This window comes from Saccopteryx leptura, chromosome 4 (genome assembly GCF_036850995.1).
Source record: "Saccopteryx leptura isolate mSacLep1 chromosome 4, mSacLep1_pri_phased_curated, whole genome shotgun sequence".
NCBI classification, from domain to species: Eukaryota; Metazoa; Chordata; class Mammalia; order Chiroptera; family Emballonuridae; genus Saccopteryx; species Saccopteryx leptura.
In genome coordinates this window covers 217,214,890-217,242,446 of record NC_089506.1, presented here as the reverse complement: position 1 = coordinate 217,242,446, position 27,557 = coordinate 217,214,890, and the positions used below count along the sequence as shown (strand labels likewise).

At 55.7% G+C, this 27,557-nt stretch overlaps 4 protein-coding genes across 8 annotated transcripts; all 4 read left to right on the top strand.

Annotated features, from left to right (window-relative positions):
* Positions 1–622: 622 nt before the first annotated feature.
* On the top strand, positions 623–14,590 carry KIF22 (kinesin family member 22). Its single transcript, XM_066380038.1, has 14 exons — positions 623–733; positions 5,682–5,877; positions 8,102–8,229; positions 8,317–8,471; positions 8,693–8,902; positions 8,980–9,210; positions 9,335–9,488; positions 9,600–9,732; positions 11,721–11,880; positions 12,410–12,578; positions 13,209–13,276; positions 13,993–14,205; positions 14,304–14,363; positions 14,447–14,590. Exons 1-14 carry the CDS (start codon positions 646–648, stop codon positions 14,495–14,497), a joined length of 2,016 nt encoding a protein of 671 aa, XP_066236135.1. The 5' UTR covers positions 623–645; the 3' UTR covers positions 14,498–14,590.
* A 1,039-nt stretch (positions 14,591–15,629) lies between these two features.
* On the top strand, positions 15,630–20,275 carry MAZ (MYC associated zinc finger protein). 3 transcript variants are annotated; one of them, XM_066383251.1, is made up of 6 exons: positions 15,632–16,067; positions 16,154–17,010; positions 17,407–17,470; positions 17,737–17,908; positions 18,683–18,905; positions 19,207–19,345. In XM_066383251.1, the coding sequence occupies exons 1-5, from the start codon at positions 15,876–15,878 to the stop codon at positions 18,883–18,885; spliced, it is 1,488 nt and encodes a 495-aa protein (XP_066239348.1). In that variant the 5' UTR covers positions 15,632–15,875; the 3' UTR covers positions 18,886–18,905; positions 19,207–19,345. The 3 variants fall into 3 exon arrangements, with proteins under 3 accessions (XP_066239350.1, XP_066239348.1, XP_066239349.1); XM_066383252.1 differs by lacking the exon at positions 18,683–18,905 and having other exon boundaries at positions 15,634–16,067; positions 19,207–20,275; XM_066383253.1 differs by lacking the exons at positions 17,737–17,908; positions 18,683–18,905; positions 19,207–19,345 and adding an exon at positions 17,600–17,725 and having other exon boundaries at positions 15,630–16,067.
* A 1,038-nt stretch (positions 20,276–21,313) lies between these two features.
* Positions 21,314–23,837, top strand: PRRT2 (proline rich transmembrane protein 2). 2 transcript variants are annotated; one of them, XM_066383248.1, is made up of 4 exons: positions 21,314–21,441; positions 22,117–23,057; positions 23,423–23,555; positions 23,721–23,837. In XM_066383248.1, exons 2-4 carry the CDS (start codon positions 22,179–22,181, stop codon positions 23,729–23,731), a joined length of 1,023 nt encoding a protein of 340 aa, XP_066239345.1. In that variant the 5' UTR covers positions 21,314–21,441; positions 22,117–22,178; the 3' UTR covers positions 23,732–23,837. The 2 variants fall into 2 exon arrangements, with proteins under 2 accessions (XP_066239345.1, XP_066239343.1); XM_066383246.1 differs by having other exon boundaries at positions 23,423–23,811.
* Positions 23,838–25,091: 1,254 nt separating this feature from the next.
* On the top strand, positions 25,092–27,453 carry PAGR1 (PAXIP1 associated glutamate rich protein 1). 2 transcript variants are annotated; one of them, XM_066383250.1, is made up of 4 exons: positions 25,092–25,216; positions 25,510–25,997; positions 26,180–26,262; positions 27,058–27,453. In XM_066383250.1, the coding sequence occupies exons 2-4, from the start codon at positions 25,516–25,518 to the stop codon at positions 27,255–27,257; spliced, it is 765 nt and encodes a 254-aa protein (XP_066239347.1). In that variant the 5' UTR covers positions 25,092–25,216; positions 25,510–25,515; the 3' UTR covers positions 27,258–27,453. The 2 variants fall into 2 exon arrangements, with proteins under 2 accessions (XP_066239347.1, XP_066239346.1); XM_066383249.1 differs by having other exon boundaries at positions 25,096–25,216; positions 25,496–25,997.
* Positions 27,454–27,557: the final 104 nt, after the last annotated feature.

The window sequence follows — 27,557 nt, the reverse complement described above, 5'->3', positions numbered from 1 at the left end:
GTCAAGGCACATATGAGAAAGCAGTCAATGAACAACTAAGGTGTTTCAACGGAAAAACTGATGATTGATGCTTCTCATCTCTCTCCGTTCCTGCCTGTCTGTCCCTGTCTATCCCTCTCTCTGACTCTCTCTCTCCGAAAAAGAAAAAACGAAAGTGAAGTTCGCTACCTGTCATTTAGAATAACCCAGTTTCCCCGCAAATTTCCTTATTCACATAATCATCTCTTCTGCCGTGAAAATCGTATTTAGCTCAGGGAAATTTTTGGATAAATCGATTAAGTGCCTTCGATCACTGTCTGCTTGATTAGTACCAAAATTTGCAGTTATTTGAAGGAAAAAGAAATGAGGCGGAAACTGCAGTAACGCAAATCTACGCCTTGAAACTGGTGGCGCTCTGCAGCTCCCCAAAAGGCCACTGTCGCCACTGCTCGGGTTTCTGAGCTCGCCCAGGCCCTTGGGCCCGGACGGAAACAGCTGGGTGCTAACGTGCGCGCATGCGTCCTCCCGCCGGGGACCCTTTTACTTGCAGGACTCCGAGGCGAGTTCTAGAGGGCGGGATAGTTGCAAGCCGCAGAGGGGCTTCCGGCGGCGCGTAGCCATGATTGGTGGAGTCTACGGAAGGGGGCGGGGCATCGGGGAATTCGAATGGAGAGGCGGGTTCAAGTAGGCGGCCGAATGGATGAAGGGGTCTCGGCGCCGCTGAGGCGACGCGAGATGGCGGCGGCTATCTCAGGTACGTGAGCCCGGCTGGGCTGGGCGCCGAGGTCTGGAGCCTGGTCCGGTAGTGCGTCGGCATCTGGCCCGGGCTCCGTGGTTGTCCCGGAGAGGCGCACAGGGGCCGCTGGCGAAAGGTGGGAGTCACCGCGCCTCAGCCCCCCTCGCTCTTTCCTTCTGTTTCCACCTCTCCGCGCGGGTCAGCACACTCGGTTGAGACCCGGTTCTGGCACTCAGCGCCTCGTTTGAGGCCAGCGCCCTTGCCCTCTGTGAGCTTCAGTTTCTTTGTAAAACGGGGGCGATGACCCCACGGAGATCCCGTGAGTGAGCGAGCGAGCGCACGGTGGCGACCACTCCACCTCTGTAAGGACAAAGAGAAGGGCGCTGGGTGTGACACCCTGCCCGGGAGCCCGACCCCGGAGACGTCTCAGGGCAGGCCCGGTTAGATGGCCTGCCGCTTAGCGCGAGGCCACGGAACAGGGAAATAAGGGCCTGCTTTCTTTCACTCTAGCTGTGGATGGAGGACAGTGCTGCTTTGCTCTCTTAGGGTTGGAAAGGCTGTTAGAACATTCCGAGGCTCGTACGTGAGCATTTGTTTACATATGTCTGTGCTGTCTTCCTGTGGACTGAATTCTGGTCCGTAGTGATGGTGGGCACCCTAGTAATGTATTCTAGTCCTTGTTTGTCAGGCCCTGCGGGGAAAGGCTGTCTAGTAGAATGTCAGACACATGTTGACCCCTTGCGAGGTGCCAGGCACAGTTGTAAGCACTTTATGGTGACGAGTCATTCAATCTCCACATAATGCTGTGAGGTGGCTTACTATAGTCCCTGTTTTATAGATGAGGAAACAGGCATAGATGGGTTAAATAGGTTGCCTAAAGTTAACACAATGGTAAATACTAGGGTCTGAATTCACACTCAGGCAGCCTGACTCTAGAAACTCTGCCCTTAACCATTACGTCCAAGCACGTAAAATTCCTGCTGGCTGAGCACAACCTGCTCTTGCCCTTCCAAGACCCACTGTGTCTGGTCCATGGTAGGTATCATAACAACACTTGAATGAATAGGGTCCCTTCCCTAGAGGAGCTTATAGTCTGTTTTAGTAGGTAGTCATATAAATATATAATAAACACGAAAAGCAATGAGAGATATGTGTAAACTGCTATCTAGAGTCCAGAATCTGAAGTAACCCTGGGTATTCTGGGAGGACTTCATTAAGGAAGTGATACGTGAGATGTGTTTCAGAGGTTGGATAGGAGTTTGCCAGACCTTGGTGGGACAAAAAGACTACCAAGTGACTTCCTGTTTGTGATGTAAAGAGGGGCCAAAAATGCCCTCCTTGGCTCAATTTCCTCATCATAAAAGAGGGAAGAGTTGCCGTGGCTGGTTAGCTCAGTTGGTTAGAGCTTCATTCCAAAGCACAGAGGTTGCTGGCTCCATCCCTGGTCAGGGCACCTATAGGAACAGATTGATATTTCTGCCCCCCTTTCTGTCTCCCCCTTCCTCTCTCTCTAAAATCAGTTTTTAAAAATTAAAAAAAGAGAGGGAGAGTTAAGGTGAATAAAACTTGGGAATTGTGTGTGTGGGGGAATTAGAGTAAGTCCTAGCCTCGCCCAGTCTCGAAGTTGCTTTTATGATGAAGGGGAGAGACGCTGGTCCTGTAAGCAGCTGTTTACATGTGCCTCTTCCTTCCTCTCCTGGACCATGCGCTTTGGGGCAAGAATGGCAGTAAGCAGCTTTTAGGATGAAAATAGAAAACGAACAAGTTAATGTTTTATGTTAGTTTATTCATCAAATTTTCATTTGTTCAGCAAATACTCTCTGAGAGCCTACTCTGCCAGGCATTGGGGGTATAAAGGTGAGCAGAGGAAGATTTGTTCCCACCGACTTCACAGTTAGATGGAGAAGACAGATTCGCAGTTCCAGGGGAGTGTGATCAGTGCTTGGGTGGAGGAGCTAGCTGAAGAGAGCCATGGCGGCACCTCGCAGAGCCTGAGTGGGCCAGTCATTTTACAAGGGGAGATTTTGTTATAGGAAGGAAGTAAGGTGTGTTTCCCTCAATGCTGTTGTAAGTATTTTTATATGAATTACCTTATTTACTGCTGTACCAACGAGTAGGTATTTTTATTCATTCCCATTTTACAGGTTTGGTAATGAAAGCACAAGAATAGAAAATTGTTTCCTTAGGTTATTTACTTAGTTGTAAGTGGTAGAGTTGGGATTTGAACACAGGCTGCCTTACCTTGAATAATGAACCTACCTACTGTATGCTAGTTATTTATTTATTTATTCATTTTAGAGAGGAGAGAGAGTGAGAGTGAGCGAGAGAAAGGAGGAGGAGCAAGAAGCATCAACTCTCATATGTGCCTTGACCAGGCAAGCCCAGGGTTTTGAACGGTGGACCTCAGCGTTCCAGGTCAAAGCTTTATCCACTGCGCCACCACAGGTCAGGCTGTATGCTAGTTATTATGTTGTAATTTTACATGTTACTTCTTGTAATCTTCATTAAGCCCTTCCAAGGCTCATCCTACCCTGTTTTATAGACATGGAAACCAGGGTTAAGGGATGTTAAGTCACTTGATCAAGGTCACAAGGTAATAATTGAGAATTTAATTTCTACTTGCTGCTGACTTTCAGGATTGCAATGAAAGTCAAATTAAAACTACATGCCCAAGTGCTTTTAAACCATAAAGCAAGAAATGGTGTATAATTAGCTTCATTTTTCAGGTGAAGGAATAGAGGCTCAGTTTTTGATATAGGCCATCTGCTTATGGGTAAGCCTTACTTATGTATAAGAGTCTTCCCAGGGTAATCTGTCCGCCTTTTTGTCTTGTTTCTGTACTGACTGACCATCATAGACCATCCTCTTGCCTTCTGAGCCTATGGCTCCCAACAACCAGCTGCTAAAACCAGCAGAGGGGAGAGAGTCAAAACTGCCAAGAACTTTCCTAGTTAATCCTGAACAGGTTGCTCAGTGAATAGAGAGTCATCCTAACAGGCCGAGGTTGCCAGTTTGATCCCTGGCCAGGGCACATACACAAAGTAACCAATGAATGCAGAGCTAAGTGGGCCTGACCTGTGGTAGCGCAGTGGATAAAGCGTCGACCTGGAACGCTGAGGTCGCCAGTTCGAAACCTTGTACTTGTCTGGTCAAGGCACATATGGGAGTTGATGCTTCCTGCTCCTCCCCCCTTTCTCTCTCCTCTCTAAAATGAATAAGTTAAAAAAATATATGCCTGACCAAGCGGTGGCGCAGTGGATGGATTGTCGAACCGGGATGCGGAAGACCCAGGTTCGAGACCCCAAGGTCGCCAGCTTGAGCATGAGCTCGTCTGGGTTGAGCAAAAAAAGCTCACCAGCTCGGACCTAAGGTCGCTGAGCAGGGGTCACTCAGTCTGCTGAAGGCCCACGGTCAAGGCACATATGAGAAAGCAATCAATAAATAACTGAGGTGTCACAATGAGAAACTAATGATTGATGCTTCTCATCTCTCTCCGTTTCTGTCTGTTCCTATCTATCCCTCTCTCTGACTCTCTCTCTGTCCCTGTAAAAAAAATAAATAAATAAAAATAAATAAATAAATAAAACTTGATTCTGACATAAAAAAAGAACTAAGTAGAACAATGAGACAATGCTTCTCTCTTTCTCTCAAATCAATAAAGGAAAAAAAACTACTGGTTGGTACACAATAGGAGGCAACGTGGCATGTTCATTAAAAACAGGTTTATACTCCTCCTATCCCCCACGTCTCTTGTCCTATCCCCCGAGGGACATGGGGGATAGGACAAGAGACGTGGGGGATAGGAGGAGTATAAACAATCCAGCATCTCAGCTAACATGGAGGTGTGGAGAAAAACAGCCTTTAGCAACTTCACAGAACAAGTGAGGTGGGGATGGGCAGACTGTCAGCTTACTGCCAGTTCCCCACACCTCTCCCCCAAAAATCTAAACCATAAAGATTCTATTGGCTTGCGGTCCCCAACACTTCCAGGTTATTTATGTACACACTACTGTCTACACTCCCACTGGACCTACTTGAAGAGCAGGGAGGGAACTGAGGCCAAGCTTAGGAACACCCACAGCTTGGCCTGGGTGGGAAAGAGCTTTCCACAAAATGAGCTGTGGTCACTGGTGTTCCCAGGGCCCCTGCCTCCAGCCCTCCTTCCCTGTCCCTGACTGTGGGGGTCTCTAGGCTACTAAGATGCTGGGGTTTTGTTTTGCTTTTAGGCTCTGCTTCTCCCTCTTCTGAAGAGGAAAAAGAACAATATAGGCTATGATAAAAATAAAGTAATGGGCCCTGGTCAGTTAGTTCAGTTGATTATTAGAGCATTGTCCCGAAACACCGAAAACACCCATGTTACAGGTTTGATCAGCGACCAATGAATGTTTCCACCTGTCTCTCTCTGCTCCCTTTTTCCCCTTCCTCTGTCTCTAAAATCAATAAAAATAAAATAAAATAATGGCCACATGTCCCCATAAAATACCAAGGTGCTCACAAGAGCTGCTACACCTCTTCATTGATAAAGTGAGACTTTCAGGGACACGGTGAAAATTAAAGTGCACCTGGCATGTAGTCGGTGCTTAATCAGTGTTAATGCTTGCTAGTACACTATATGGTTCCTAGTCCCTGACCTGTACAGAATTTCTCTTCTCTGACCACTCCCCCTCCCCGTCCTCGGCCTGAGACCATGTATTCTCCGTCCATCCTGCCCTTCTGTGCTCACCCTCACTAGCGGACACTGAGTCCTGCCTTCCCAGTTCTCCGAGGGGTCCCACGCTTGCACACTGTGCTTTTTTGCCCGTGCCATTCCTTCTGCCCGGAATGCTCGGCACGCCCCTGACCACCCTTCAGAGCTCAGTGATGTCAGAGACCTCTCCTCTAACGTGCTTCCCCTCCCGGCTCAGCAGAGCTGGGCCCTGCTTCCTCTGTGCTGCGCCACACTCATGCTAAAACTTCTCTCCTCCAGGAGCTGGTCGCTGTCGGCTAAGCAGGGCGGGAGCTACCCGGCGCCCGCCTCCAGCTCGAGTGAGGGTGGCTGTACGGCTGAGGCCGTTTGTGGGCGGAATGGCTGGAGCAAATGATACCCCCTGTGTACGGGGCTTGGACAACTGTTCTTTAGAGATTGCCAACTGGAGGAACCACCAGGAGACTCTCAAATACCAGTAAGATTCAGGCACTCTTTCTTCCCATCCCTCTCTCTCTTAGGCCTGCTCACACAATCACTTGCCCAATGTCTCTGACCTGCTTCCTTAGGGTCCTTGCCCCTTCCTTAGCACAGCTTTGTTCCCCACGCCATCATTTGTTCATTGAGGAAATGTTTGCAGGTGCCCGTGGTGACGGGTCTTCTGTAGGGTGCTGTGACAAAAGAACTGGAGGCCCAACCAGACGTACATTACTGTTCCCAGTCCAGTGGGGGAAAGAGGCACAAAGTAGGGGAGGAACAACAAAGATGAGCAGGGGAGCCCGGCTAGGGTCTGCGGAAGGTGTGGGCAGGGTTGGGGAGCATCAACCAGCCAACCGGCCGAGCTGGTGGCTGGGTGATGTCACAGAAGGCCACCCAGGTTTGGGGGACAGACTGACAAGAGCAGCTACTTTAAAATTCCATTGGAGATTTAAAGTTCAGACTCCCTGCCTTGTCATCCTAGGCTCGTTGCTGGCAAACTGTAGCCTGCAGGAGTTTGAGCAGAAATCTTTACAATAAAACGTAATTAGAACATAACTGTGCTCATTTATTTATATATTGTCTGAGTCTGCTTTCCAATAGCAGGATTGAGTATTTGTGAAAAGAACCATATGGCCCACAAAGCCTAAAAATATTTACTGTTTGTTTTTTTCTGGAAAAGTTTGCCAACCCTGTTCCAGGCCTTGACAGTGCCTTTAACTTCTTTCCAGCCTCATCCGCCAAATATATGCTGTATTCCACTTACATTAATCCCTGCTGTGGGCCCTGGCCGACTGGCTCAGTGGATAGAGCATTGGCCTGATGTATAGACATTCTGGGTTCAATTCCTGGTTGGGGTACATGAGCAGCAGCCATCTGCTTCTTTTTTCCTCCCTCTCCCCGCCCTCTCCCTTTTCTCCTCCTGCAGCCAGTGGCTCGATTGATTCAAGCATCAGCTGCATAGATAGCTTGGTTGGTCCCAGTACATCAGCCTCAGGTGCTAAAAATAGCTCTGTTGATTAAGCATCAGCCCAAGATGGGGGTTGCTAAGTGGGATCTCCGTGGAGTCACATGTGGGAGTCTGTCTCACTATCTCCGTTCCTCTCACTTAGAAAAAAAAATCCCTGCTGTAGCCTCAGCAACAGCCTCTCTACCAGAGTACAGTGAATGAACTATAGGTGTGTGGAGTCTCAGCTAGTCATAAGCAGCATCCTCTATTTACTCCATTATGATGTACAAGCACTACTTTCTATATGTACTGTGTTATGAAAAAGATTGGGAAGCCCTACCCCTTTTTTATAGTGAGAGAGACAGTAAGTAAGGGAGAGATGAGAGGTATCAACTTGTAGTTGTGGCACTTTAGTTGTTCATTGATTGTTTCTCATATGTGCCTTGACTGGAGGGCTCCAGCCAAGCCAGTGACCTTGGGGTCTTGATGATCCTCTGCTCAAGCTGCATGAGCCTGTGCTCAAGCTGGCGACCTTGGGGTTTTGAACCTGGGACCTCAGTGTCCCAAGTTGACACCCTATCCACTGTGCCACCACCAGTTAAGTAGCCTAACCTTTTTATACACACGTCTTGTGTGTGTGCCTTTTTTTTTTTTTTTTGTAAGAGAGAGGTGGAGAAAGAGATGAGAAGCATCAACTCGTAGTTGCATCACTTTAGTTTATTGATTACTTCTCATATGTGTCCTGACTGGAGGGCTGCAGCTGAGCCATTGACCCCTTGCTCAAGCCAGCGACCATAGGATCATGTTGATTATTCCACGCTCAAGGCTGTGACCCCGTGCTCAAACTGGATGAGCCCATGCTCAAGCTGGCGACCTCGGGGCCTTGAACCTAGGACCTCAGTGTCCCAGGTCAGCGTTCCATCCACTGCACCGGTCAGGCTGTGTGCTATTTTTGATAGTTAGAATATCCTTTTCTTTGGCAAATCTTCCTTCCTCAAGCAGAATCAGTTATTTCTCCCAGTGAGTAGTTTCCTGAGTCACAGGAAAGTATGGGTATCTATCCATCCCACCACACTACAGAGCTTCTAAGAGCAGTGACATGAGATTCATCTCTCTATTCCTAACGCCAGTATAAGAACTGGATGGAACAGGTGTTCGTTCAAGGGTCTTTGTGTAAGAAAAGGGATACAGACTCTTTTAAATCTGAGGCCAGTGTTATCCTGTAGGTCTGGGTGAGATTGCACCCGTCTGTTAATGCCCTCCTTCCTGCCTGCAGGTTTGATGCCTTCTATGGGGAAAGGAGTTCTCAGCGGGACATCTACGCTGGATCAGTGCAGCCCATCCTGAGGCACTTGCTGGAAGGGCAGAATGCCAGTGTACTTGCCTATGGGCCCACAGGGGCAGGTAAGGGAGTCAGAGGAAGACCAGCTCTGGGTTAGAAAGGGCTCCCGAGTGCGGAGGACAACCCCATCTCTCTCCATTCTTTCCCAGGGAAGACACACACAATGCTGGGCAGCGCAGAGCAGCCTGGAGTGATTCCCCGGGCTCTCATGGATCTCCTCCAGCTCACGCGGGAGGAGGGCGCTGAGGGCCGGCCATGGGCCCTCTGCGTCTCTATGTCCTACTTAGAGATCTACCAGGAAAAGGTGAGGCCCTGCTCTGGTTGGGTGGAGAGACTGCAAAGGGTCGAAGTAAGACCTAGTTCTAGAACACGCAGCTCTGCTGTAGCAAGGAGCTAAGACAGAAAGACAGGTTGGGGTAGTAGATGGTACAACTTGGAGAATCCAGCAGAGAAATGGAGACTGATCCCCAGGAAGTAAGCAGCCTGTGTCTGGAAAATTGGCCATATGTCTCATTGCTCCAATAGGTATTAGACCTCCTGGACCCTGCATCTGGAGACCTGGTGATCCGAGAAGACTGTCGAGGAAACATACTGATTCCGGGCCTCACCCAGAGGTCCATCACTAGCTTTGCTGATTTTGAACAGCACTTCCTGCCAGCCAGTCGCAATCGGACTGTAGGAGCTACACGGCTCAACCAGCGCTCCTCCCGCAGTCATGCTGTGCTCTTGGTTAAGGTGAGGTCACCTGACAGGTGAGGCCCAGGAAGGCCCTTGGGCCTGAGCTAAGCCTGGGCCCTTGTTCTTACCCCCAGGTGGATCAGCAGGAACGACTGGCCCCATTTCGCCAGCGGGAGGGGAAACTCTACCTGATTGATTTGGCTGGCTCAGAGGACAACCGGCGCACAGGCAACAAGGGCCTGAGGCTGAAGGAGAGCGGAGCCATCAACTCCTCTCTCTTTGTACTGGGCAAGGTGGTGGATGCGCTGAACCAGGGCCTCCCTCGTGTGCCTTACCGGGACAGCAAGCTCACTCGCCTGTTGCAGGTCAGGCCTCCATATCAGGGCAAAAGGAGCTGGAGAACAAGGCTTTTGGGCCTCCTGTGGGGTTGGGAAATAGCAATCAAGGAATGGAAATGTGGGGCCTTCTGACCAAGTCCCCGTCCCTCAGGACTCTCTGGGTGGCTCAGCGCACAGCATCCTCATTGCCAACATTGCCCCTGAGAGATGCTTCTACCTCGACACAGTCTCTGCACTCAACTTTGCCGCCAGGTCCAAGGAGGTGATCAACCGACCTTTTACCAATGAGAGTCTACAGCTTCATGGTGAGGACTGGGGTTGGCAGGAGTGGACAAGCCGGTCTGGACAACGGGGTTTGCTAAATCCACCAAGCAGTAGCACAGAGGCTGACAGTCCTTCACCCCATCTTTCCTTAGGCTTGGCACCTGTTAAACTGTCTCAGAAAGAACTGGTAGGTCCTCCAGAGGCAAAGAGAGCCCGAGGCCCTGAGGAAGAGGACACTGGGAACCCCGAGTCCCTGGCACCTCCAGCTGCTTCCCAGAAATTCAGGTGAGCAGATGCGAAGAGATCTTGGGCACATTCCCTTACCTGCTGTGTCTGGGTTGGGTGCAGAGCCAGTCAGATCCTTGAGCGGTGAGCCTGGTCCTTTCCTTGGTGCACCTAGCCCTCTCCCCTTCCATTTTCCAACCCCTGAGGCAACACCTCCCATTTTGGGGCAGCTGTTTCAAGGACAGGTATTTTTACTTCTGGCTCAGTGCGTGATCTGGATCAGGTGTTTCAGGTCCTGAGGCTAAGACCAAAGCAAGGGAGACGAGGAAGAGATGAAGAGATATGTCTCACTGAGACCTCTCAGCCTGTGGGTGAAAAGTCCAGTCTCTTCATGACTCTCCCAGGAGCCGATAGCAGTCCTAAGAATACTCTGTTCCCGCCCTCAGTCCACACAGAGCCTCTCTAAACGGAGTCCCTTCTGTGTGTGTGGCCTCCCTCCCCAGTTCTGGTAGCCCCGTGGCCCAGTATGCACTCCTTCTCAGGTCACCTCTGTTTAGTGGTCTTGCTTTCTATGTGTCGCCAATTGTACTTTTAATTTGGCTCTGTTTCTGTGGAGCCCAAATAAAGCCTCCCTTAACAGTGTACTGAACATGGATGAAGTGCAGAGGCCAAGCGTTAGTGCCCCGAGGGCTGCTGTGGCTGCGGAAGAGAGACGTCCATAAAAGCGTGCCGTTGGCTCACAGGTCCATCTTTCAGTCTTGTCTTCTCAAGCCATTGTCAGCAGTCCCTCCTGTGTACACAAACTCAGAAATACACGTACTTGTACATCTGTGTCACATGTCAACAGGCAGTATCGCTGCCACATGGGCATTTTAAGGGTGACCTCAGAGATGGGGCACATTAGACCTGGTCAGACCCTTACCTCAGAGAGCTCACGTTTGAGGAGGAGAAATACGACAAAAACATCAGTATATGGTACAAGGTAGGCAGTATGCAGTGCAGTAAGGAGGGAGAAGCTGCTTGTTAAGTAAGCCAGAAAGAAATGCCTTCTAATGTTCATCTGTATTTTCTTTTTTCTTTTTCTTTTCTTCTTTTCTAAGCGAGAGGAGGGGACACAGAGAGACAGACTCCTGCATATGCCCTGACCAGGATCTACCTGGCAACCCCCATCTGGGGCCATGCTCAACCAAGCCATTTTTAGCACCTGAAGTGGTGGCTCCACAGAGCCATCCTCAGCACCCGGGGCCAATGTGCTCGAATCAATCGAGCCATGGGAGGGGAAGAGAGAGAGAGAAGGGGGAGGGGGAGGGTTGGAGAAGCAGATGGTTGCTTCTCCTGTGTGCCCTGACCAGGAATCAAACCCAGGACATCCATAATCCACACGCTAGGCCGATGTTCTACCACTGAGCCAACCAGCCAGGGCCCACCCATATTTTCTGATCCTGTTCTTCCTAGGCACTTGCACATAAAAAAAAACAGGGCAGTCCCTGTCGTTGAGGAGCTAGTTCAGAGTGTAGGAAAAAAGATACATGGTCAAGCTGGGCATCATGGGAAAGGTGGCATCAAACTCAGTTTGAATGATAATGGAGATCAGATGTGAGGGGAAAAAATCCCAGACAGACAGACCAGATGTCAGGCATTATTATGCTTAGGACTCTACTTGAATAGGCCTTTCCTACTGCCCACAGGAGAAAGCTGTGGCTTTTGAGGTCTCTAGTGGCTTTCAAAGCACTGTTGAAGATGACCTCCTCTGTGAAGCTTCCCTGACTGCCCCTTCAAATAGACAGGCTCACAGGCCCTGAATTCCTGGAACTCGGGTCTTCATTCAGTGCTTTTTGTCTGATCTGGTATCCCCGAGAGGTTACTTGGGCAGGTAGTGATCACTCTCCACACTGTACCGAGTCTGGATGACTTGATCAGTTGTCCAAGTTAACACCAGGGTTCTAGAGCCACATAATACACCAAGTGAAGGCATGATGAGAGGTTCCTGCTGCTGGAGAGGGTGCCAAGCGAAGAGGTAGGTGGGAGTAACCTCTTTGTCTGCTCAGCCCCCTGCAGAAGCTAAGTAGTATGGACCCGGCCATGCTGGAGCGCCTCCTGAGTTGGGATCATCTGCTTGGCTCCCAGGGGGCCCCTCTGCTGAGCACCCCAAAGCGAGAGCGAATGGTCCTCATGAAGACAGTGGAGGAGAAGGATTTGGAGATTGAAGTGAGTGTTGGGGGGGGGGGGGGGGCTGGGATTCCTGTTGGACTTGAGAAGTAATCTGAGGGTTATTAGATAAGGAAGGACACCGACAGGCTGGATTCAGTTTGCACCCAGCACTGGAGTCCCCCCGTTTTTCAGCTTCTGCTGGAGTGTTTTTAACAGGGCGGAACTTGGAAAGATAATTGAGATGAGATGTGAGGAGGTGAGAGGAAAAAAATATTCTGGGTAAAAACAACAAATATAAGACATTGCCATTTCATAAGTCTTAGTTCTTAAGTTAGAAGACTGTGCTTGAACAGCCCCTCCCTTCAGTGTTTCAGAAAGAGGCTTGTTCCACCTCTGGACAGCCGTGATCATCAGAAAGCCCTTAGTTATACTGGGCTCAACTTGTCTCCTGCTAGCTTCTCCCACTGATCCTCACTCTGCCCTCTAGGACCTTGGAGTCCTGCACACTCACTTTCCTAATCCACTGTCCTTCAGAGTGCCCTAAAGTTGGTTCTGGGTCACATCTCTTCCTGATCCTTGCCAACAGAGGCTTAAGATGAAGCAAAAAGAACTTGAAGCCAAGGTGCTGGCCCAGGAGGCTGTGGACCCTAAAGACAAAGAGAACTGCTCTCCCACAATGCTCCGACCCCTTGCTCGCCGCACAGTCACGGTGGCTAAGCCCCTCAAAAAGGCTGTGGTGATTCCCCTACAACTGAGTAAGTTTGGCTCTGGGGGCCAGAAGGGCACAGATAAAAGATCTCAGGAGGGAGGCAATGTTAGGAGCAGGAGTCCTCATGTCACTTATGTCCTCCCACCATATGCCAGCCTCGGGGATGGGTGAGGAGGATCTGAAACAGCTGCTGCTCTGCTCAGGTGTTCAGTACAGTGGGGTGGACTGACAAGCGCATAACTGATTATCGTGCAAGACCACTCTGATTACTTTCAAGTACTGGTAATGAGAAAGGTCATGTGGGCTCTGGCTGGCTGCCTCAGTGGACAGGGTGCACTGAGGGTGCGGATTTGATCCCCGGTCAGGACACCAACAAGACGTGATCAGTGAGTGCACAGCTAAGTGGAACAGTGACTTGATGCTTCTCTCTCCCTCTCCCTCTCTTCTCCCTCCCTCCCTCTCCCTCTCTTCCTCTCTTCCTCTTCCTCCCTTCCTCTCTCTCTCAAATCAATAGAAAAAAGTTTTAAAGAAAAGGAAAAAAGGTCCTGTGGGAACAACAAAAGAAGAGGTTAACTTGAGGTGGAGGGGATCTGGGGAATCAGAAACGGGAGAACCAAGTGGCTTCCAGGGAGGATGAAAAGTAGCTTCTGCAATGACTTCAGTTCTTTTCGTTCAGTTCAGGAGCAGGCAGCTTCGCCAAATTACAACATCCATATCCTGAAGAACAAAAGCCGCAAGAGGAAGGTAAGAGTAGCTGGGGGCTTGGGCTCTGCCCAGTGCCTGGAATTAAGGGGTAGTAAGCTTCAGCATGACCTGCCAGAATGTCAGCTATTTACAGCTCTTCCAAGTTGTTTATGTTCTGACTACAGAGATCAGGCACAGGGCATTTAAGATGGAATGCAGTGATAAGCATGTTTCTAGCAGAATAGGTGTCTATTAATTCCCTTCTTCCCCATAGCTGTCATGCTCAGTACCTATTTACTAGCCTGGTATGTAGCCTGGGTCCTGCCCTCTACACACTTAGGCGCTCATATGGAAAACAAGACCTAAACACTGGAGTGAAATGAAACAAAGGTGGAAGAGCTACCTAAAAACTGAAATGGCGTGGTTGGGGGCGGTGCCGATTATCTTCTGTGTGTTTTCCCAGGGGTGAAAGAGAGCTTATTCTTTTTTAAAAATGAGGGACCAGATTTAAGAGTTTACTATGTGCTTTACATTCATGAACTCGTTTAATCTGTACAGTAACTGTTACTATTCTTGCACAGGTTGGATAAAATGAGAATCAGATAGGTGACCAGAAGGGGAAGTTTTTGGACAGACACCTGACAGGAGGGAAAGAGAGGCTGGGAGGGCGGGAAAGGTAGCCACTGTCAGGCTCCTGTCCTTGGCAGAGAAGTCCAAAGCTTGCTGGGGGCTGAACAGCAAACTGTTTTCGTTGCTCACTTCCCCCTGCCACCTAGTTGGAGAGCCTGGATGCCACAGAACCGAAGGAGAAGGCCGAGGACTGCTGGGAGCTGCAGATCAGCGCAGAGCTACTGGCCCATGGGCGCCAAAAAATACTAGACATGCTAAATGAAGGCTCAGCCCAGGATCTGCGCAGCTTGCAGCACATTGGCCAAAAGAAGGCCCAGCTCATCTTGGGCTGGAGGGAGCTCCACGGCCCCTTCAGCCAGGTAATGGCCCTGGGAGGGTGGCCTCTAGTGGAGTGGGCGGGTGTAGGGAAGAGTCCGGGACCCCCTGGACTCCTTGCCCACAGCTGTTGTCCTGCCAGGTGGAGGACTTGGAACGTGTGAAGGTCATGTCAGGGAAGCAGCTGGAGTCTTTCCTGAAGGTGAGCACGTGGTGCGGCCCCTCCTCTCCCTGCCCTGGCCCTGTCCTCGGGCTCTAACGCTGCTGTCCTCTTCCCTCTTGCAGGCAAACATCTTGGGTCTCGCCGCTGTGGGCCAGCGCTGCCGCCCCTCCTAACTGAAAGCGCCTCTCTTCACTCGGCCTTTTTTTTTTTTCCTCTCTCCAATCCTGTACAACTGCTCCTTTTATAAATACAGTTTTAACTCTGTTGCCTCAGCCTGATTATTAGACTGTGGGGGGCGGGGCTGGGGCCATAATTGCCCTGGGGACGGGGCACAAGCTCCGCTGTTAACTTCCTTGGGCGCCATCTTTGGGCAAACACGAAGCAGCGCAGGGTTGTAAATAAACTTGGAACGGGAAAGGACGGTGGCCGACAGGAAACAAAAAACTCGCGAAATCTTGAGGACTACGACCGTTAGGCGGGCGCGCGCTCTGAATTTAGCTCCGCCCCATCCGTACCCCCGGCGCGCGTTCCCCTTTTCTCCCGCTCAACGACAGCGGTGTTGTGCGCGTGCGCGCGAAGTAACGGCCGCTGGCCGGGGGAGGAGGGGGGTAAAGTCTTTGAAGTGGGGGGGAGAGAAGCCGCCCTGTCTCCCGCGCGCCCACCACCTGCACCATCGTCAGCCAATCAGCGGCCATCTCAGGGGTCTCGCGCTTGGGACGACTCGGGCTGCTGGGCGGCTCCTCCGGTCCCTCCCCCGCCAGAGTCCCTCTCCTACCTCCCCCCTCCCACTGGCCTCGCGCGCGCTCGCGCCCGCGCCCGCGCCAGCCTCTTGTGTCCTCGCGCCCCCCGCCCGCCCTCCCCGCGCGCAGTGTGCTCCGCTCCCCCCACCCTCCTCCTCCTCTCCCCCTCCCGCCGCCCCGAGCGCCTCCTCCCTAGGTGCCCCCTCCCCCACTGCCGCCTCCTCCTCCTCCTCCTCCCGCCCCAGGGTGAGCGCGAGCCACCTCCCTCCCTCCCTCCGCCATGGATCCCGGCAACTGGAGCAGCTTCATCTTCCAGGTAACAACCCCCTTCCCCCGCCCCCACCCCCCCTTCCCACACCCCCTCCCGCCCGCCCTCCCGCCCGTCCCACCCCCCCTCCGCGCGCCCGGTGCGCGCGCAGCTGTCCCCCTCCCTCCTTCGCGCCCTCCCCCGCCCTCCCCGAGGCGCCGGCTGGGCGCGCGCGCGGCGGGGGCCGAGGCTGCTCCCTCGCTCCCCCCACCCCGCCCCGCCAGGCTCCAACCGCCGCCGCCGCCGCCGCCGCCCGGGCCCCCGCCCCCGGTCCCCGGCCCCGCGGGGCCTCCCGCCCCCACCGTCGCCGCCGTGCTCCGTGGCCCGCCGGGCGCCCTCCTTCCCTCCCGCCGGCCGGGGTGCGCGGGCGGCGGGCGGCCCTCGGGCCATGCGTTCGGCGCGGCCCAGCCCGGCCGGCCGGGGGCGGCGCCCCGAGCCCGGGCCCCGCGCGGCCCGCGCCCCCGGCCCCCGCTGAGCCCCGGGGGCCCCGCCGTGGCCGAGGCCATGTTCCCCGTGTTTCCGTGCACGCTGCTGGCCCCCCCCTTCCCCGTGCTGGGCCTGGACTCCCGGGGGGTGGGCGGCCTCATGAACTCCTTCCCGCCACCTCAGGGTCACGCCCAGAACCCCCTGCAGGTCGGGGCTGAGCTCCAGTCCCGCTTCTTTGCCTCCCAGGGCTGCGCCCAGAGTCCGTTCCAGGTGAGTAGGGGCCGGCCTCGGAGGGCCGGGCGGGCCGAGAGGGCGCCTGCCGCGGCCGCGGCCCACCGGCTGCCTTGTCTCCGCAGGCCGCGCCGGCGCCCCCACCCACGCCCCAGGCCCCGGCCGCCGAGCCCCTGCAGGTGGACTTGCTCCCGGTTCTCGCCGCCGCCCAGGAGTCGGCTGCAGCCGCCGCCGCCGCCGCTGCTGCCGCCGCCGCCGCCGCCGTCGCCGCGGCGCCCCCCGCCCCGGCCGCCGCCTCCACTGTGGACACAGCGGCTCTGAAGCAGCCGCCTGCGCCCCCGCCGCCGCCCCCGCCGGTGTCGGCGCCCGCTGCCGAGGCCGCGCCCCCCGTCTCCGCGGCCACCATCGCCGCGGCCGCAGCCACCGCCATCGTAGCCCCAGCCTCGACGGTGGCCGTGGCCCCGGTCGCCTCTGCCTTGGAGAAGAAGACAAAGAGTAAGGGGCCCTACATCTGCGCTCTGTGCGCGAAGGAGTTCAAGAACGGCTACAACCTGCGGAGGCACGAGGCCATCCACACGGGAGCCAAGGCCGGCCGGGTGCCCTCGGGCGCTATGAAGATGCCCACCATGGTGCCCCTGAGCCTCCTGAGCGTGCCCCAGCTGAGCGGCGCCGGCGGAGGGGGAGGAGAAGGCGGGGCCGGCGGCGGGGCCGCCGCGGTGGCGGCCGGCGGCGTAGTGACCACGACGGCCTCGGGCAAGCGCATCCGGAAGAACCACGCGTGTGAGATGTGCGGGAAGGCCTTCCGCGATGTCTACCACCTGAACCGGCACAAGCTGTCGCACTCCGACGAGAAGCCCTACCAGTGCCCCGTGTGCCAGCAGCGCTTCAAGCGCAAGGACCGCATGAGCTACCACGTGCGCTCGCATGACGGCGCTGTGCACAAGCCCTACAACTGCTCCCACTGTGGCAAGAGCTTCTCCCGGTGTGCAGGGGCCTGGCCGCTCGCTGGGCTCGCTGGGCAGGGGGGGGAGGGGGGGCGGCCATAGTGGTGGCCAGGCCACTGTTGGGAAGGGAGGAAGTTTCTAAGGATGGGGACTGGGAGCCACTCCCAGGGAGGCGGGAGAAAAACCTCTCCGGGTTACAGGGGAGCAGGGGGTGGTACTGAGCCAAAGGAGGTGGGTCTTTAGATTGTTGGAAAGCTTGGCATGGAGGAGGCAGCCCCGTTCCAGGGGAGGGACTTCCTGCCTACCCAGGACTCTGAAGCCCCAGATTTGGGAGAAAATGAAGGGACCTTTGAGAGGCCTCTTGTACTAAGTTAGATAGCTTTGGAGGCATCTCCATACCCCAGGGCCCTAACCCCAACCCCAACTATCCCCAGGCCGGATCACCTCAACAGTCACGTCAGACAAGTGCACTCAACAGAGCGGCCCTTCAAATGTGAGGTAGGAGGCCCACCTTCTGTCCTGTTTCCATGATTTTGATCCTCATTGTAGTTGTCTGAGTTCAGCCTCTCAGACCCCCTTTTTCTCTCTTTTTGCTTTTTCACTCCATTTTCTCATCCCTTCTTCAAGGCCTCATCGTCTCATTCCCATTTCCTACAGATCAAAGACCCCCAAGGCTCTGATCCCTTTAATCTCTTGCTCCCCTCTCCCCACTCCCTGAAGCTTTAACTCTCCTGACACCCCCCACACCCCTCCCCCTTCCCCAGAAATGTGAGGCAGCTTTTGCTACGAAGGATCGACTGCGGGCACACACAGTACGACACGAGGAAAAGGTGCCGTGTCACGTATGTGGCAAGATGCTGAGCTCAGCGTACATTTCGGACCACATGAAGGTGCACAGCCAGGGCCCGCACCATGTCTGTGAGCTCTGCAACAAAGGTACATGCTGAGGGGCGCTGGGGGGGCCGGGGACTAAGGGCAGGGACAGCCAGAGGCCCTTCCACAGGTGTGAGTTAAAGGTGCTGTTGCTGAGAGCTCGCATCTAGAGCCCTCTAGGAAGCAAATAAGTGACAGTGCCACCACTGAACATCGGTCATTAAGTTCAGTGGTCAGAACTGGAAGGGTGATCTACCAGAAAGAGGCAACCTCTGGCTGCGTGGGGAGAAGGCACAGTGGGACATGGCTGCTCTGGGGGAGGCATGGTCGAGAGAGCCAGTGCCCAAGGGTTGACATACAAGGTTTCAATTGCAGCCAAGTGGAGTACATTGGCAGGGGTTAAACAAGTATGTGCCCTGCCCTAGTAGCAGTGAAAACTGCTTTTAAATAGACTGGCTTATTCACTGAGGAACTGGGCTGAAGACTGGGGGGGACACTGGAGGGAAGGGACACAGCCGTCTCTACTGAGGGTCGACCCTCCAAGTGGCTAGGAATCGGTGGCCTGTTACCCCAGGAGAGATTCCCCCCAGCCACGGAGAGGGGGTTCTGGGTACCGGTGCCAAGGAGCAGACACTACTGAATCAGGTTCTCAACCTTAGGGTAGGCTTGTGCCCTGCCAACCCCAGCAGAGTAGTTGGCCCCAGGTTATCAAGGATGTGGTGGGAGGAGGACAGGGCCCTCTGAGGGTGTCCCCAGCCCAGGAGAATAGCCCCGTCTCTGGGGTCTCCACACGGCTGACCCCATCCCCATCCCGATCCACCCCCCCCCCCCCCATAGGCTTCACCACGGCAGCATACCTGCGCATCCACGCGGTAAAGGACCACGGGCTCCAGGCCCCGCGGGCTGACCGCATCCTGTGCAAGCTGTGCAGCGTGCACTGCAAGACCCCTGCCCAGCTGGCCGGCCACATGCAGACCCACCTGGGGGGGGCCGCCCCCCCTGTCCCGGGAGATGCCCCCCAGCCACAGCCTACCTGCTGAGGGGGACCCGCACCCACCAGGCAAGGCGTGGGGCATGGCTGGGGGTGGATGGTGTGTGTGGGACAGGGGGGCTCAAGGGGCCCAATAGGGGATCTTAGGAAGGCCAGGGATGTCCATCTATCATTCCAGTTAGGGAGACTTCTGGGGACAGGGAGGGCCCATTAGGAGAACTGGGTAAGGATGCAGGCCAAAGCCTCTGGGGACCAACAGGAATTGAGCAACGGCTGTGTCCCAGGGGAGGGAGTCTGGGGGAGTCTGCGCTAAGGGGCAAGACTCTTGCCATTCAGATGGCGCTGTGATCTGGTGTTTCTGTCCGTGCAGGTACTGGTGAGGTCTGTCCAATGGCGGCAGCGGCGGCAGCAGCGGCGGCAGCGGCAGCGGCTGCATCAGTGGCAGCCCCTCCCACGGCTGTGGGCGCCCTCTCTGGGGCTGAGGGGGTGCCTGTGAGCTCTCAGCCACTTCCCTCCCAGCCCTGGTGAACTCCAGGCTGGTGAGAGGGAGAGGGGAGAATGGAGGAAAGTCCCTTGGTACCATCTCCGCCCCCCCTGTCTTCCCACCAACTCTTCACTGCTTCCCCCACCACCCAAAGCGCCTCCTGAAGGAAAGGAGGAAGAAATGTGTTCTTAGGGGAATTCACTAGGTTTTAACGATTTGTTTCTCCTGCTCCTCTTCTCCCTATCAGACCTGACCCCATACACACCTGTCCCCTTGGTTGTGTTGAAGACCCCTGGACAGTGGGCAGGGGTGGCAGAGGACAGGAGCGGCCACTGCCTTCATCCCCTCTCCTCTCTGTAACCCCGTCCTGCCCTTCCAGGGATTTGTGAGCCTTCTCCCTCGATGGACTTCTTGCCCTCCTTCTAGTCTCCCTCACCAGTCTGCTGCCCTCCCTGGGGAGTTGGTGCTTTTTTTTTTTTCCAGGGGGGAGGGAGGAGAGAAAGGAGGGGAATCAAAGATTCTGTCCTAGAGCAGGGAAGAGGTGAGATTTGAGAAGGGGCAGAGGCAGGGAAGGCCAAGGTTGTTGGGTTGTTTAGGGTCAGGCCCTAAGCATCATCCTACTTGAGAGTCTGACAGGCTAACAAGTCAAGGGGAGCAAAGAAGGAGTCACTCAGGCCAGAGGCAGGACAAGAGATGGAACTTCAGGAGGCCAGGGAAATGGGACCCAGGGACTAGAGGTGCTGCCTGGGGGTGGGGGAAACGCAGCTGCACTGTCTCCCCCTTTCCTCTTCCACCCCAGCTCCAGCCCTGGCCTTTTCTTTCTGTCCCTCTTCCCCAAGATAGAAGCTGTGCCCCTGGCCATGTCATCATGTTCCTGTGTCCCCTGCATGTTCCCTATCCTTCACCCCCTCCTCTTGCGTGGATTCCATTACAATAAATTTTAAATAAAAACTTGGCTCTGGCTTGAATGAATTGTTCTCCCCAGGGCCCCTGTTCTCACCCCCAAGGGGTTTCTTGAGCCTGGTATCAGTCCCAGCCTTGTTCCGCTTCCTGAGCTCTGGCTCCTCCCTCCAGGGAGCAGCACAAGTGGCCGCAGCCCAGATTCCGGTGAGGCCAAGTCTCCAGAGGCTGTGGAGAGCAAGTTCCAGGACTCCTGGGTCTGGGAGGGAGGTGTTACCCAATCTGGACGGGCCCAAAATAGCCGACCACTGCAGGTTAGAAGAGGTCTGGCTTAGAAGCAGAGTTGCTAGAAGCCAGCCAAATATCTAACCCCTTAAGGCCCTGACAGGTGAGGGCGGATGGTGTAGCTGCAGAATGGCTGGGGAAGTCTGAGCCCCAGGACTGGGAACAGGAAGGCCGAGAAAAACTGCACTGGTCCTCCTCGTTCTTGGCCTAGTCTCCCCAGTCTTCACTCAGCTCCTCTGCCCCGGCCCCTTCCTGCTGGTGAGGGCTGCCCCTGCAGCCTCGGCCCTGCCCCTTGGGGCTCCCTCCCCAGTCCTTGCTCTCCTTTCCAGGGACCCCTGAGCCTTTCCAGTATCAGTTTCTGCTGCTGTTTCGTTGGTAGAGGGATTTCCTATTCTGCAGGTTCCCTTCCCTTGAAACCCCACCCTGGTCCCCAAGTTTTGCCTCATGTCCCTTCTCTTTCTGCTCGTAGAGGGGGCTCCATCCGGTCCTGCCTGTCCGAGGACCTGCCTCTCGCAGACCCCTCTCCATTTCATCCAACACCCTCTCTGCAAGGACCCCCGGTGACGGTTGGCGGGAGGGGCCCGGGGCTTAGGAAGGGGATACCCCAGGAGGTGCGCGTGGGAAGGAGCAGGGAGCTGGCGCGAGTGGTCCCCCAGCTGGTTGCCTGGGTAACGCGGGCCTGGCACGCGTGGCTCCCTTGGGCGGGCCTGGAGGGGCGGGAGGCGTGCGAGGGGCGGGGGCAGCCGTGCGGCAGCAGAGCGTAGGGGAGGGGACCTGAGAGGAGAGAGGAGGGGACTGTAGAGCGGAGGGGAGACCCGCCGCCTCCCTCCCGCGCTCGCTGACTCTCCCTCCCGGGTTGCGGCTGCTGCAACGAGGGCAACCGGCGGCGGCGGGAGCAGCAGGAGCAGCGGGATCAGTCTGGAGGCCGGCGTCGAGGTGAGACAGGGGGTGGGCTGAGGCTGCGGGTAGGAGTGGACAGACAGACGGCAGACGCCGGGGAGGGCTGCAGTGCACGGGAATACAGGCGCCTAGCCGACTGGCTGGTGGTACTGGGAGCGACAAGCCAATGGAAGGAGGAGGTGCCAGAGGCACCCCGGGGCAAGGGAATCCCTGGGAGAGGGGCTGAGAAGGGGCTCGGAGGAGATGCCCAGGGAGGAACCAGGGCGCCTGTGCCCCCAAACACGCAGCAAGAAAACCGCACCCGCTGGCGCCCAGGTAGGAGGGAGGACGCAGAGGGAGTGGAATGTATGGGATCTCTGCCCGGCCTGCCTGTCGGAGTGAATGCGTGTTTGCACAGCTTGATTGGGAGGTGCTGGGCCATCTGCTAGGGTTTGGGAGGCTGGGTCTGGTTGTGGGTGCCCAGGAGGAGACCACGGTAAGGGCCTGTTTACAAAAGGGTTAATTTTTCCAGGGCTCTCCAGGCAGAAGAATTTGATCCGAACACTTCTCCCCAGAGATGTCCCACCCCAAGGCAAAGGAAACCCCAACTTTTCTTCCTCTCCCTAGAGGCAGCCCAGGGCTGGTCCTGAGACAGGAGCACAGCCTCGCAGGCTGCAGTGCCCAGAGCTGCTGCTTTCCTGCTCACCCCAAGCCTGTCTCCTCCTCTTCCAGGATCTGCTGCTGTCTCCACTGCTCCATCCTCACAGAGGTCTTCTCCCCTCTCCCAGCTCAAGATGGCAGCTAGCAGCTCTGAGATCTCAGAGATGAAGGGGATAGGGGAGGGTCCCCAGACCCAGGGAGAAGGACCTGTCCACGCTGAGGTGGGAACTGGCCCTCTCCAGGTCCCAGTTGGGGTCCCAGATGAGCCTGAGGCCCTGCAGCCAGGTCCAGATATCACTGGGACCCCTGTGGACTCAGAGCCCAAGGTTGGGCTGGCTCCAGAAATCGCAGAGACCCCAACAGGGGCCACGGAAACAGTCCAGACCAAAGACATTAGCTCAAGCCCAGGAGGGGAACCAAAGGCCAACGTCAGCCCCAAAGAAGAGTGCCAGAAGCCAGCGTCCAAGCCAGAAGTGAGCCAAGAGGCCACTGCAGACCAGGGGTCCAGCCTGGAGTCTGCAGGCCTGTCTGAGCCAGCTTCGGAGCCCACCCCTCAGCTGAACCCTCAGTCAGGTTCCCAGCCTGCCCCCAACCCAGATCTTCAGACAGACCCCCCTACCCAGGAGGACCCCACCCCTGAGGTCTTGACTGAGAGTGTGGGGGAAAAGCAGGAGAACGGGGCAGTGGTTCCCCTGCAGGCTGGCTCTGAGGAAGAGGGCTCAGCCCCCCAGCCTCATTCACCACCCTCAACAAAAACCCCTCCAGTCAACGGGGCTCCCCCCCGTGTGCTGCAGCAGCTTGTGGAGGAGGACCGAGTAGGAAGGGTTCACAGTGGGCATCCAGGATCTCCCCGAGGTAGCCTGAGCCGCCACCCCAGCTCCCAACTAGCAGGGTCAGGGGTAGAAGGGGGTGAAGGCACCCAGAAACCTCGGGACTACATCATCCTCGCCGTCCTGTCGTGCTTCTGCCCCATGTGGCCTGTCAACATCGTGGCCTTCGCTTATGCTGTCATGGTAAGCCCCACGGGACCCTGGCCCAAGCGTGCTGTGGCTCCCAGCTTCCTGCACTGGAACAAAGCCCCCCCGAGTAGCCTGGCCTTCCCTCTCTGCATGGATCTCACTTCCAAATCCAGGGCCTGGCTGCCTCTCCATAGGTCTTCACCCTCTGAGCCACTATTTTCCCACCCCTTCAGGTGGGAGGGATATCCAGACATGTTTCACTCAGCCTTGCTGACCTGTGCCCTCCTCCTCCTGCCTCTCCGACTCTCCTCTCTCCCTAACCCTGGGCTGGCCTATCTCCTCTGGACTGCTCTTTCACCTGATCACTGCTGGGCTGGCTTCTCCTGACCTGGGCCATGGTGCCCCGCGCCTTACCTCAGTCCCGGAACAGTCTGCAGCAGGGGGATGTGGATGGGGCCCAGCGTCTGGGTCGAGTGGCCAAGCTCTTAAGCATCGTGGCGCTGGTAGGGGGGGTCCTCATCATCATTGCCTCCTGCGTCATCAACTTAGGCGGTGAGTGGGGGTCTGGGACAGGCTGGGAGGAAGGGAAGGGTCGGCAAGGGCAGCTTTACTAACCCCTGCCCCTGCTCTCTCCTGTCTTCTCTGCTTCTCTTTTGTTTCTCCTTGTCTCCCCCCACCCACTGTCTCTGTCTGTCCCTCCCTTTTCCTCTTCCACAGTGTATAAGTGAGGGGCTCTGCCCTGCATCCCAAGACTTTTCTTCCTGTTGGGAGCTGCCTTGGGCCCATCCTCCCCTGCTCCCCTGCAGGGAGCCCACATGGCCCAGGCCTGCACCCACAGGGACCAAGGGAGCCTGAGCAGCCTTGTTTACAGCTTCTTTCCTGCTCCTGCATCTTGCCAGGCTCCTCTGCCAATCGTAGGCCTCCCTCCTCCTTGCACTGTTTCCAGCCTCCCTGCATTTCTGCCTGCAGCCAGTCCAACTCTCGGCCTCCCTACTATCCCTGCACTTTTGGAAACCTCCCTTAACACCTCCCAAACTCTGCTCTCAGCCTCCCTGCATCTCTTCCAGCCTTCCTGCACTTACTCCTACCTCCCAAATTCCCTGCATCTCAATCCTGGTCTTACCCCCCACTTTCATTGTCTTGGCATTTCCCCCTATTTCTCTCTTCGTTCTTTCCTTTATTATCTCTCCTTCCCTCTACACACCATCCGCACCCTTTCTCTCCCTGCCTTGTTTTCCCTCGGCATCCATTCATCCCGAGGACCCTCCACCCTCCTGCCACTGTTAATTCCACAAAAACTCCAGCACTTAGATCAGGCTGGGGGAGGGCAACGAGGTCAGGAGAGGACTCTAGCCCGGGGCTGTACTCTCCTCGGACTACCCAGGTCCGGATGCCTGCCCAGCGCCACAGGGTTGCAGATCTGGCAAGCTAGGGCTAGTTTGGGGACTTGTGAAGGGATGGTGAGCGCCGTTCCGAACACGCACCTGGGAGAAGGGAGGGATGCAGCTGTTGACCTTCTCTGGTCAGCCTGAGTTGACCCGCCTCACCTGGGCTTTTTAGCCGAATTGGCAAGTTTCTTAAAGGCATGGGGGCTAGGGTCACTCGCGTGCTTCGTAACGAAAAAAAAAAAAAAACCAAAATAGGACCAAAGCTCCCGGCCTCGAGTAGCTAGGGAGGGGCGGGGAGCTATATAATTACTTTCTAAGAGAAGAGAGGTTTTTTGCATACGACAGTCAGCTAGGGAGGCAGAGACCGAGCATTGATGCGGCTCAGAGTTAGCGGGTTTTTTTGTTTTCTTAAAAAAAAAAGTGTGGGGAAAAAAACTAAAAGTCTAAAAAAAAAAAAAAAAGACACATCAAACTGATTCTCCCTTTTTGTATGCCGGGTGCTGCATGAGTCTGAAACACCAATAAATGAAGACTGCATGAAACTCGCCTCCAGCCTCATTGGTCCTCACGTCGGTCCGCCAGCGGGTGCGCAAGTACTGCCTTTTGGGGGGAGAACCAGCTGGGTAGTACGCGTCCGCACCGTCCCGACGGCCATCTTGACTGTGGGCTGAAGCCCGTAATGCCCAAGCGCCTACCTGCGCATGTGCAAGCCTTGCCTTGCTTTCCTCTCCAAGTAGCTTTTACTAGAGCGGAGCCTTCCGCGCCATCTCTATGCGCTTGCGTGCTGTGACCCAGCGCAGCCTGCAAGGCGGGTCTTAGCTCCAGGTGCGTACCGCGGCCGAGGTGGTGGAACTGCAGTGTGAGGGCGAGAGCCACGGGGTTGGCGGGGCAGGTGCTCTCTCGGGTCCGGGGAACCCGGCACTACCGTGCTCAGTCCGCGGGGCGGGGTCCTTGGAAGAAACCGAGCGCCCCCTCCTGGGAACGGGCGCTCCGGTCGCCGGGATCCCTGTTGGAGCCTGATTGGTTGGAGAGACATCCTTGGGGACACCTCCCCTGGGGGGGGGGTTCCCCAGGTTAGTACTCCTGCCTCTCCTATAATCGCAGGGTTGCTTCCCTAGTGGCTTATGTCCCTTGTCCGGGGTCATGGAGACATTGCGTCCACGACGGCGGCGCCTCTATCTGAAGAAGGGGAAGTGACCTCCGGCCTCCAAGCTCTGGCCGTAGGAGATACCGGAGGCCACTCGGCTTCGGCCAATAAAGCCGAGGAAGAGAGGGAAGGAGTCCGGGAGGAGGCTGAGCGTGAGGGGTCTGGGACCGAGGAGGTGCAAGGAGAAACCCCCAGCGCCGAGGGGGAGGAGCATGCCCAGGGAGAAGCCGAGGACTGGTGTGTGCCGTGCAGCGACGAGGAGGTGGAGCTCCCCGCCGATGGGCAGGCCTGGATGCCGCCCCCCTCCGAGATCCAGCGACTCTATGAACTGCTGGCTGCCCACGGCACACTAGAGCTTCAGGCTGAGATCCTGCCCCGCCGGCCACCCACGCCTGAGGCCCAGAGTGAAGAGGAGCAGTCCGACGAGGAGCCCGAGACCAAAGAGGAGGAAGAGGAGAAGTGAGGGCACCCCTTACACTTTGTCCCTGGGGCTGCTCCCCTGAAGCCGAGGGGGGGGACTAGAGAGGGGAGGGGATCCAGACGCATGGAAAGGGGAGGGAAGGAAGAGAGGAGGGCGGGCAGGCTGGGCGCAGCAGGTTGAGGGGGGCGCCCTCACCCTCCACTCTGTCCACCTGTTTCAGACCGCGCATGCCCACAGAATTTGACTTTGATGATGAGCCAATGACACCAAAGGATTCCCTGATTGATCGGAGACGCACCCCAGGTACTGACAAGAGGGAAAAGTGGCAGGAAGGTGAGGGGCCTCTGCTCCCACTTACTCGGAAAGTGACTTCCTAACGGAGGCCTGTTTGGTGCCTTGGCTGCTGTACAGTTTATCAGCTTAAATTGGTAACCCTATTTTCCTTTTAGAGAGAGTCACAGATAATCCTGTTGTGACTCCCATTCCTTTGATCTCATCTCTGCAGAAGTCCGAGTCTTCCTGGTCATTCACTGTTATCTAGGTCCCTATACTGGGTACATCGCTAATCTGACCCAGGTTCCACCCTGTCTGCTTTCCTAGCATTGACCCTTAGAGCTGTTCTAGATTTCTCTTTCTCTTACTCCAACATTCATGCTGGCGGCAGCAGGTTTCCACATTTCCAAGTGACCTGCGAGCCTCCCATCTTCCACACCATGCACTCACCCAGGCTACCATCTCTCTTGCCTGGATAGGTGCAGTGGCTCTAACTGGTGTCTCTGCTTCCAATCTCAGTGACCAGGCGACCCTTTTAAGAAATAAATCATGTCACTTCTTTATTTAAAATCCTGTTAGAGGTTTCCATTCCTGGGGGGGGGGGGGAGCATGTTGAGAGAGAGTCCCAAACCCCTTATCACGGCCTCCACATCATTTCTCCTCCAGGTCTCCCCAGCTCTACACTCTTTGAACAGACCTCCCTCTTCCTGCCCCGAGGCCTGTACTTGTTCCTCTGCTGCCTGAGCTGGTCTTCCCTGGTAACCCTGTCCGGGTGGACGCACAGGGCCTCACTCCCCTCCACCTCTCCCACCTTCCCTTCTCCAGGAAGCTCAGCTCGGAGCCAGAAACGGGAAGCCCGCCTGGACAAAGTCCTCTCGGACATGAAGCGACACAAGAAGCTGGAGGAGCAGATCCTTCGTACCGGCAGGGACCTGTTCAGCCTGGACTCCGAGGAGCCCAACCCCGCCAGTCCCCCGCTCCGGGCCTCAGGGAGCGGTCTCTTCCCCCGGCAGCGGAAGTACTGACTGCTGCTCCCTTCCGGGGCAGCGTGTGGTCCTGCCGGGGCCCAGCCTCTCCTCCCTGACCCAGGTGCTGGAAAACCTGGGAAGAAGAGAGACACTTCAAACTGCCAACACAGCCCCTTGCCAGAAGGGGGGCATATGTGCGTGTGTTTGTGTTTTTTGTTGAACACCTGCCTAAAATAAAAAATACAAAGTTATCTTTTAGAGGAGGGGCTGCAGCCAGAGCCCAAACAGCTGTGGAGAGGCAGTGTTTTCCTCACCCCTGCGGGCAAGTTAGAGCCTGAAGGAGCAGAGGTGAACTCA

What these genes read in the sequence shown, in the direction of transcription:
- KIF22 (XM_066380038.1), top strand. Translation starts at nt 646, where the DNA reads ATGGAGAGGCGGGTTCAAGTAGGCGGCCGAATGGATGAAGGGGTCTCG. An exon ending in CAGGAGACTCTCAAATACCA is followed by an intron (nt 5,878 to 8,101) that starts GTAAGATTCAGG and finishes TCCTGCCTGCAG; the next exon opens with GTTTGATGCCTTCTATGGGG. An exon ending in ACAAAAGCCGCAAGAGGAAG is followed by an intron (nt 13,277 to 13,992) that starts GTAAGAGTAGCT and finishes CCTGCCACCTAG; the next exon opens with TTGGAGAGCCTGGATGCCAC.
- MAZ (XM_066383251.1), top strand. Translation starts at nt 15,876, where the DNA reads ATGTTCCCCGTGTTTCCGTGCACGCTGCTGGCCCCCCCCTTCCCCGTG. An exon ending in AGCGGCCCTTCAAATGTGAG is followed by an intron (nt 17,471 to 17,736) that starts GTAGGAGGCCCA and finishes CCCCTTCCCCAG; the next exon opens with AAATGTGAGGCAGCTTTTGC. An exon ending in CTGTGAGCTCTGCAACAAAG is followed by an intron (nt 17,909 to 18,682) that starts GTACATGCTGAG and finishes CCCCCCCCATAG; the next exon opens with GCTTCACCACGGCAGCATAC.
- PRRT2 (XM_066383246.1), top strand. Translation starts at nt 22,179, where the DNA reads ATGGCAGCTAGCAGCTCTGAGATCTCAGAGATGAAGGGGATAGGGGAG. An exon ending in CCTTCGCTTATGCTGTCATG is followed by an intron (nt 23,058 to 23,422) that starts GTAAGCCCCACG and finishes GCCTTACCTCAG; the next exon opens with TCCCGGAACAGTCTGCAGCA.
- PAGR1 (XM_066383250.1), top strand. Translation starts at nt 25,516, where the DNA reads ATGTCCCTTGTCCGGGGTCATGGAGACATTGCGTCCACGACGGCGGCG. An exon ending in AAAGAGGAGGAAGAGGAGAA is followed by an intron (nt 25,998 to 26,179) that starts GTGAGGGCACCC and finishes CACCTGTTTCAG; the next exon opens with ACCGCGCATGCCCACAGAAT. An exon ending in TGATCGGAGACGCACCCCAG is followed by an intron (nt 26,263 to 27,057) that starts GTACTGACAAGA and finishes TCCCTTCTCCAG; the next exon opens with GAAGCTCAGCTCGGAGCCAG.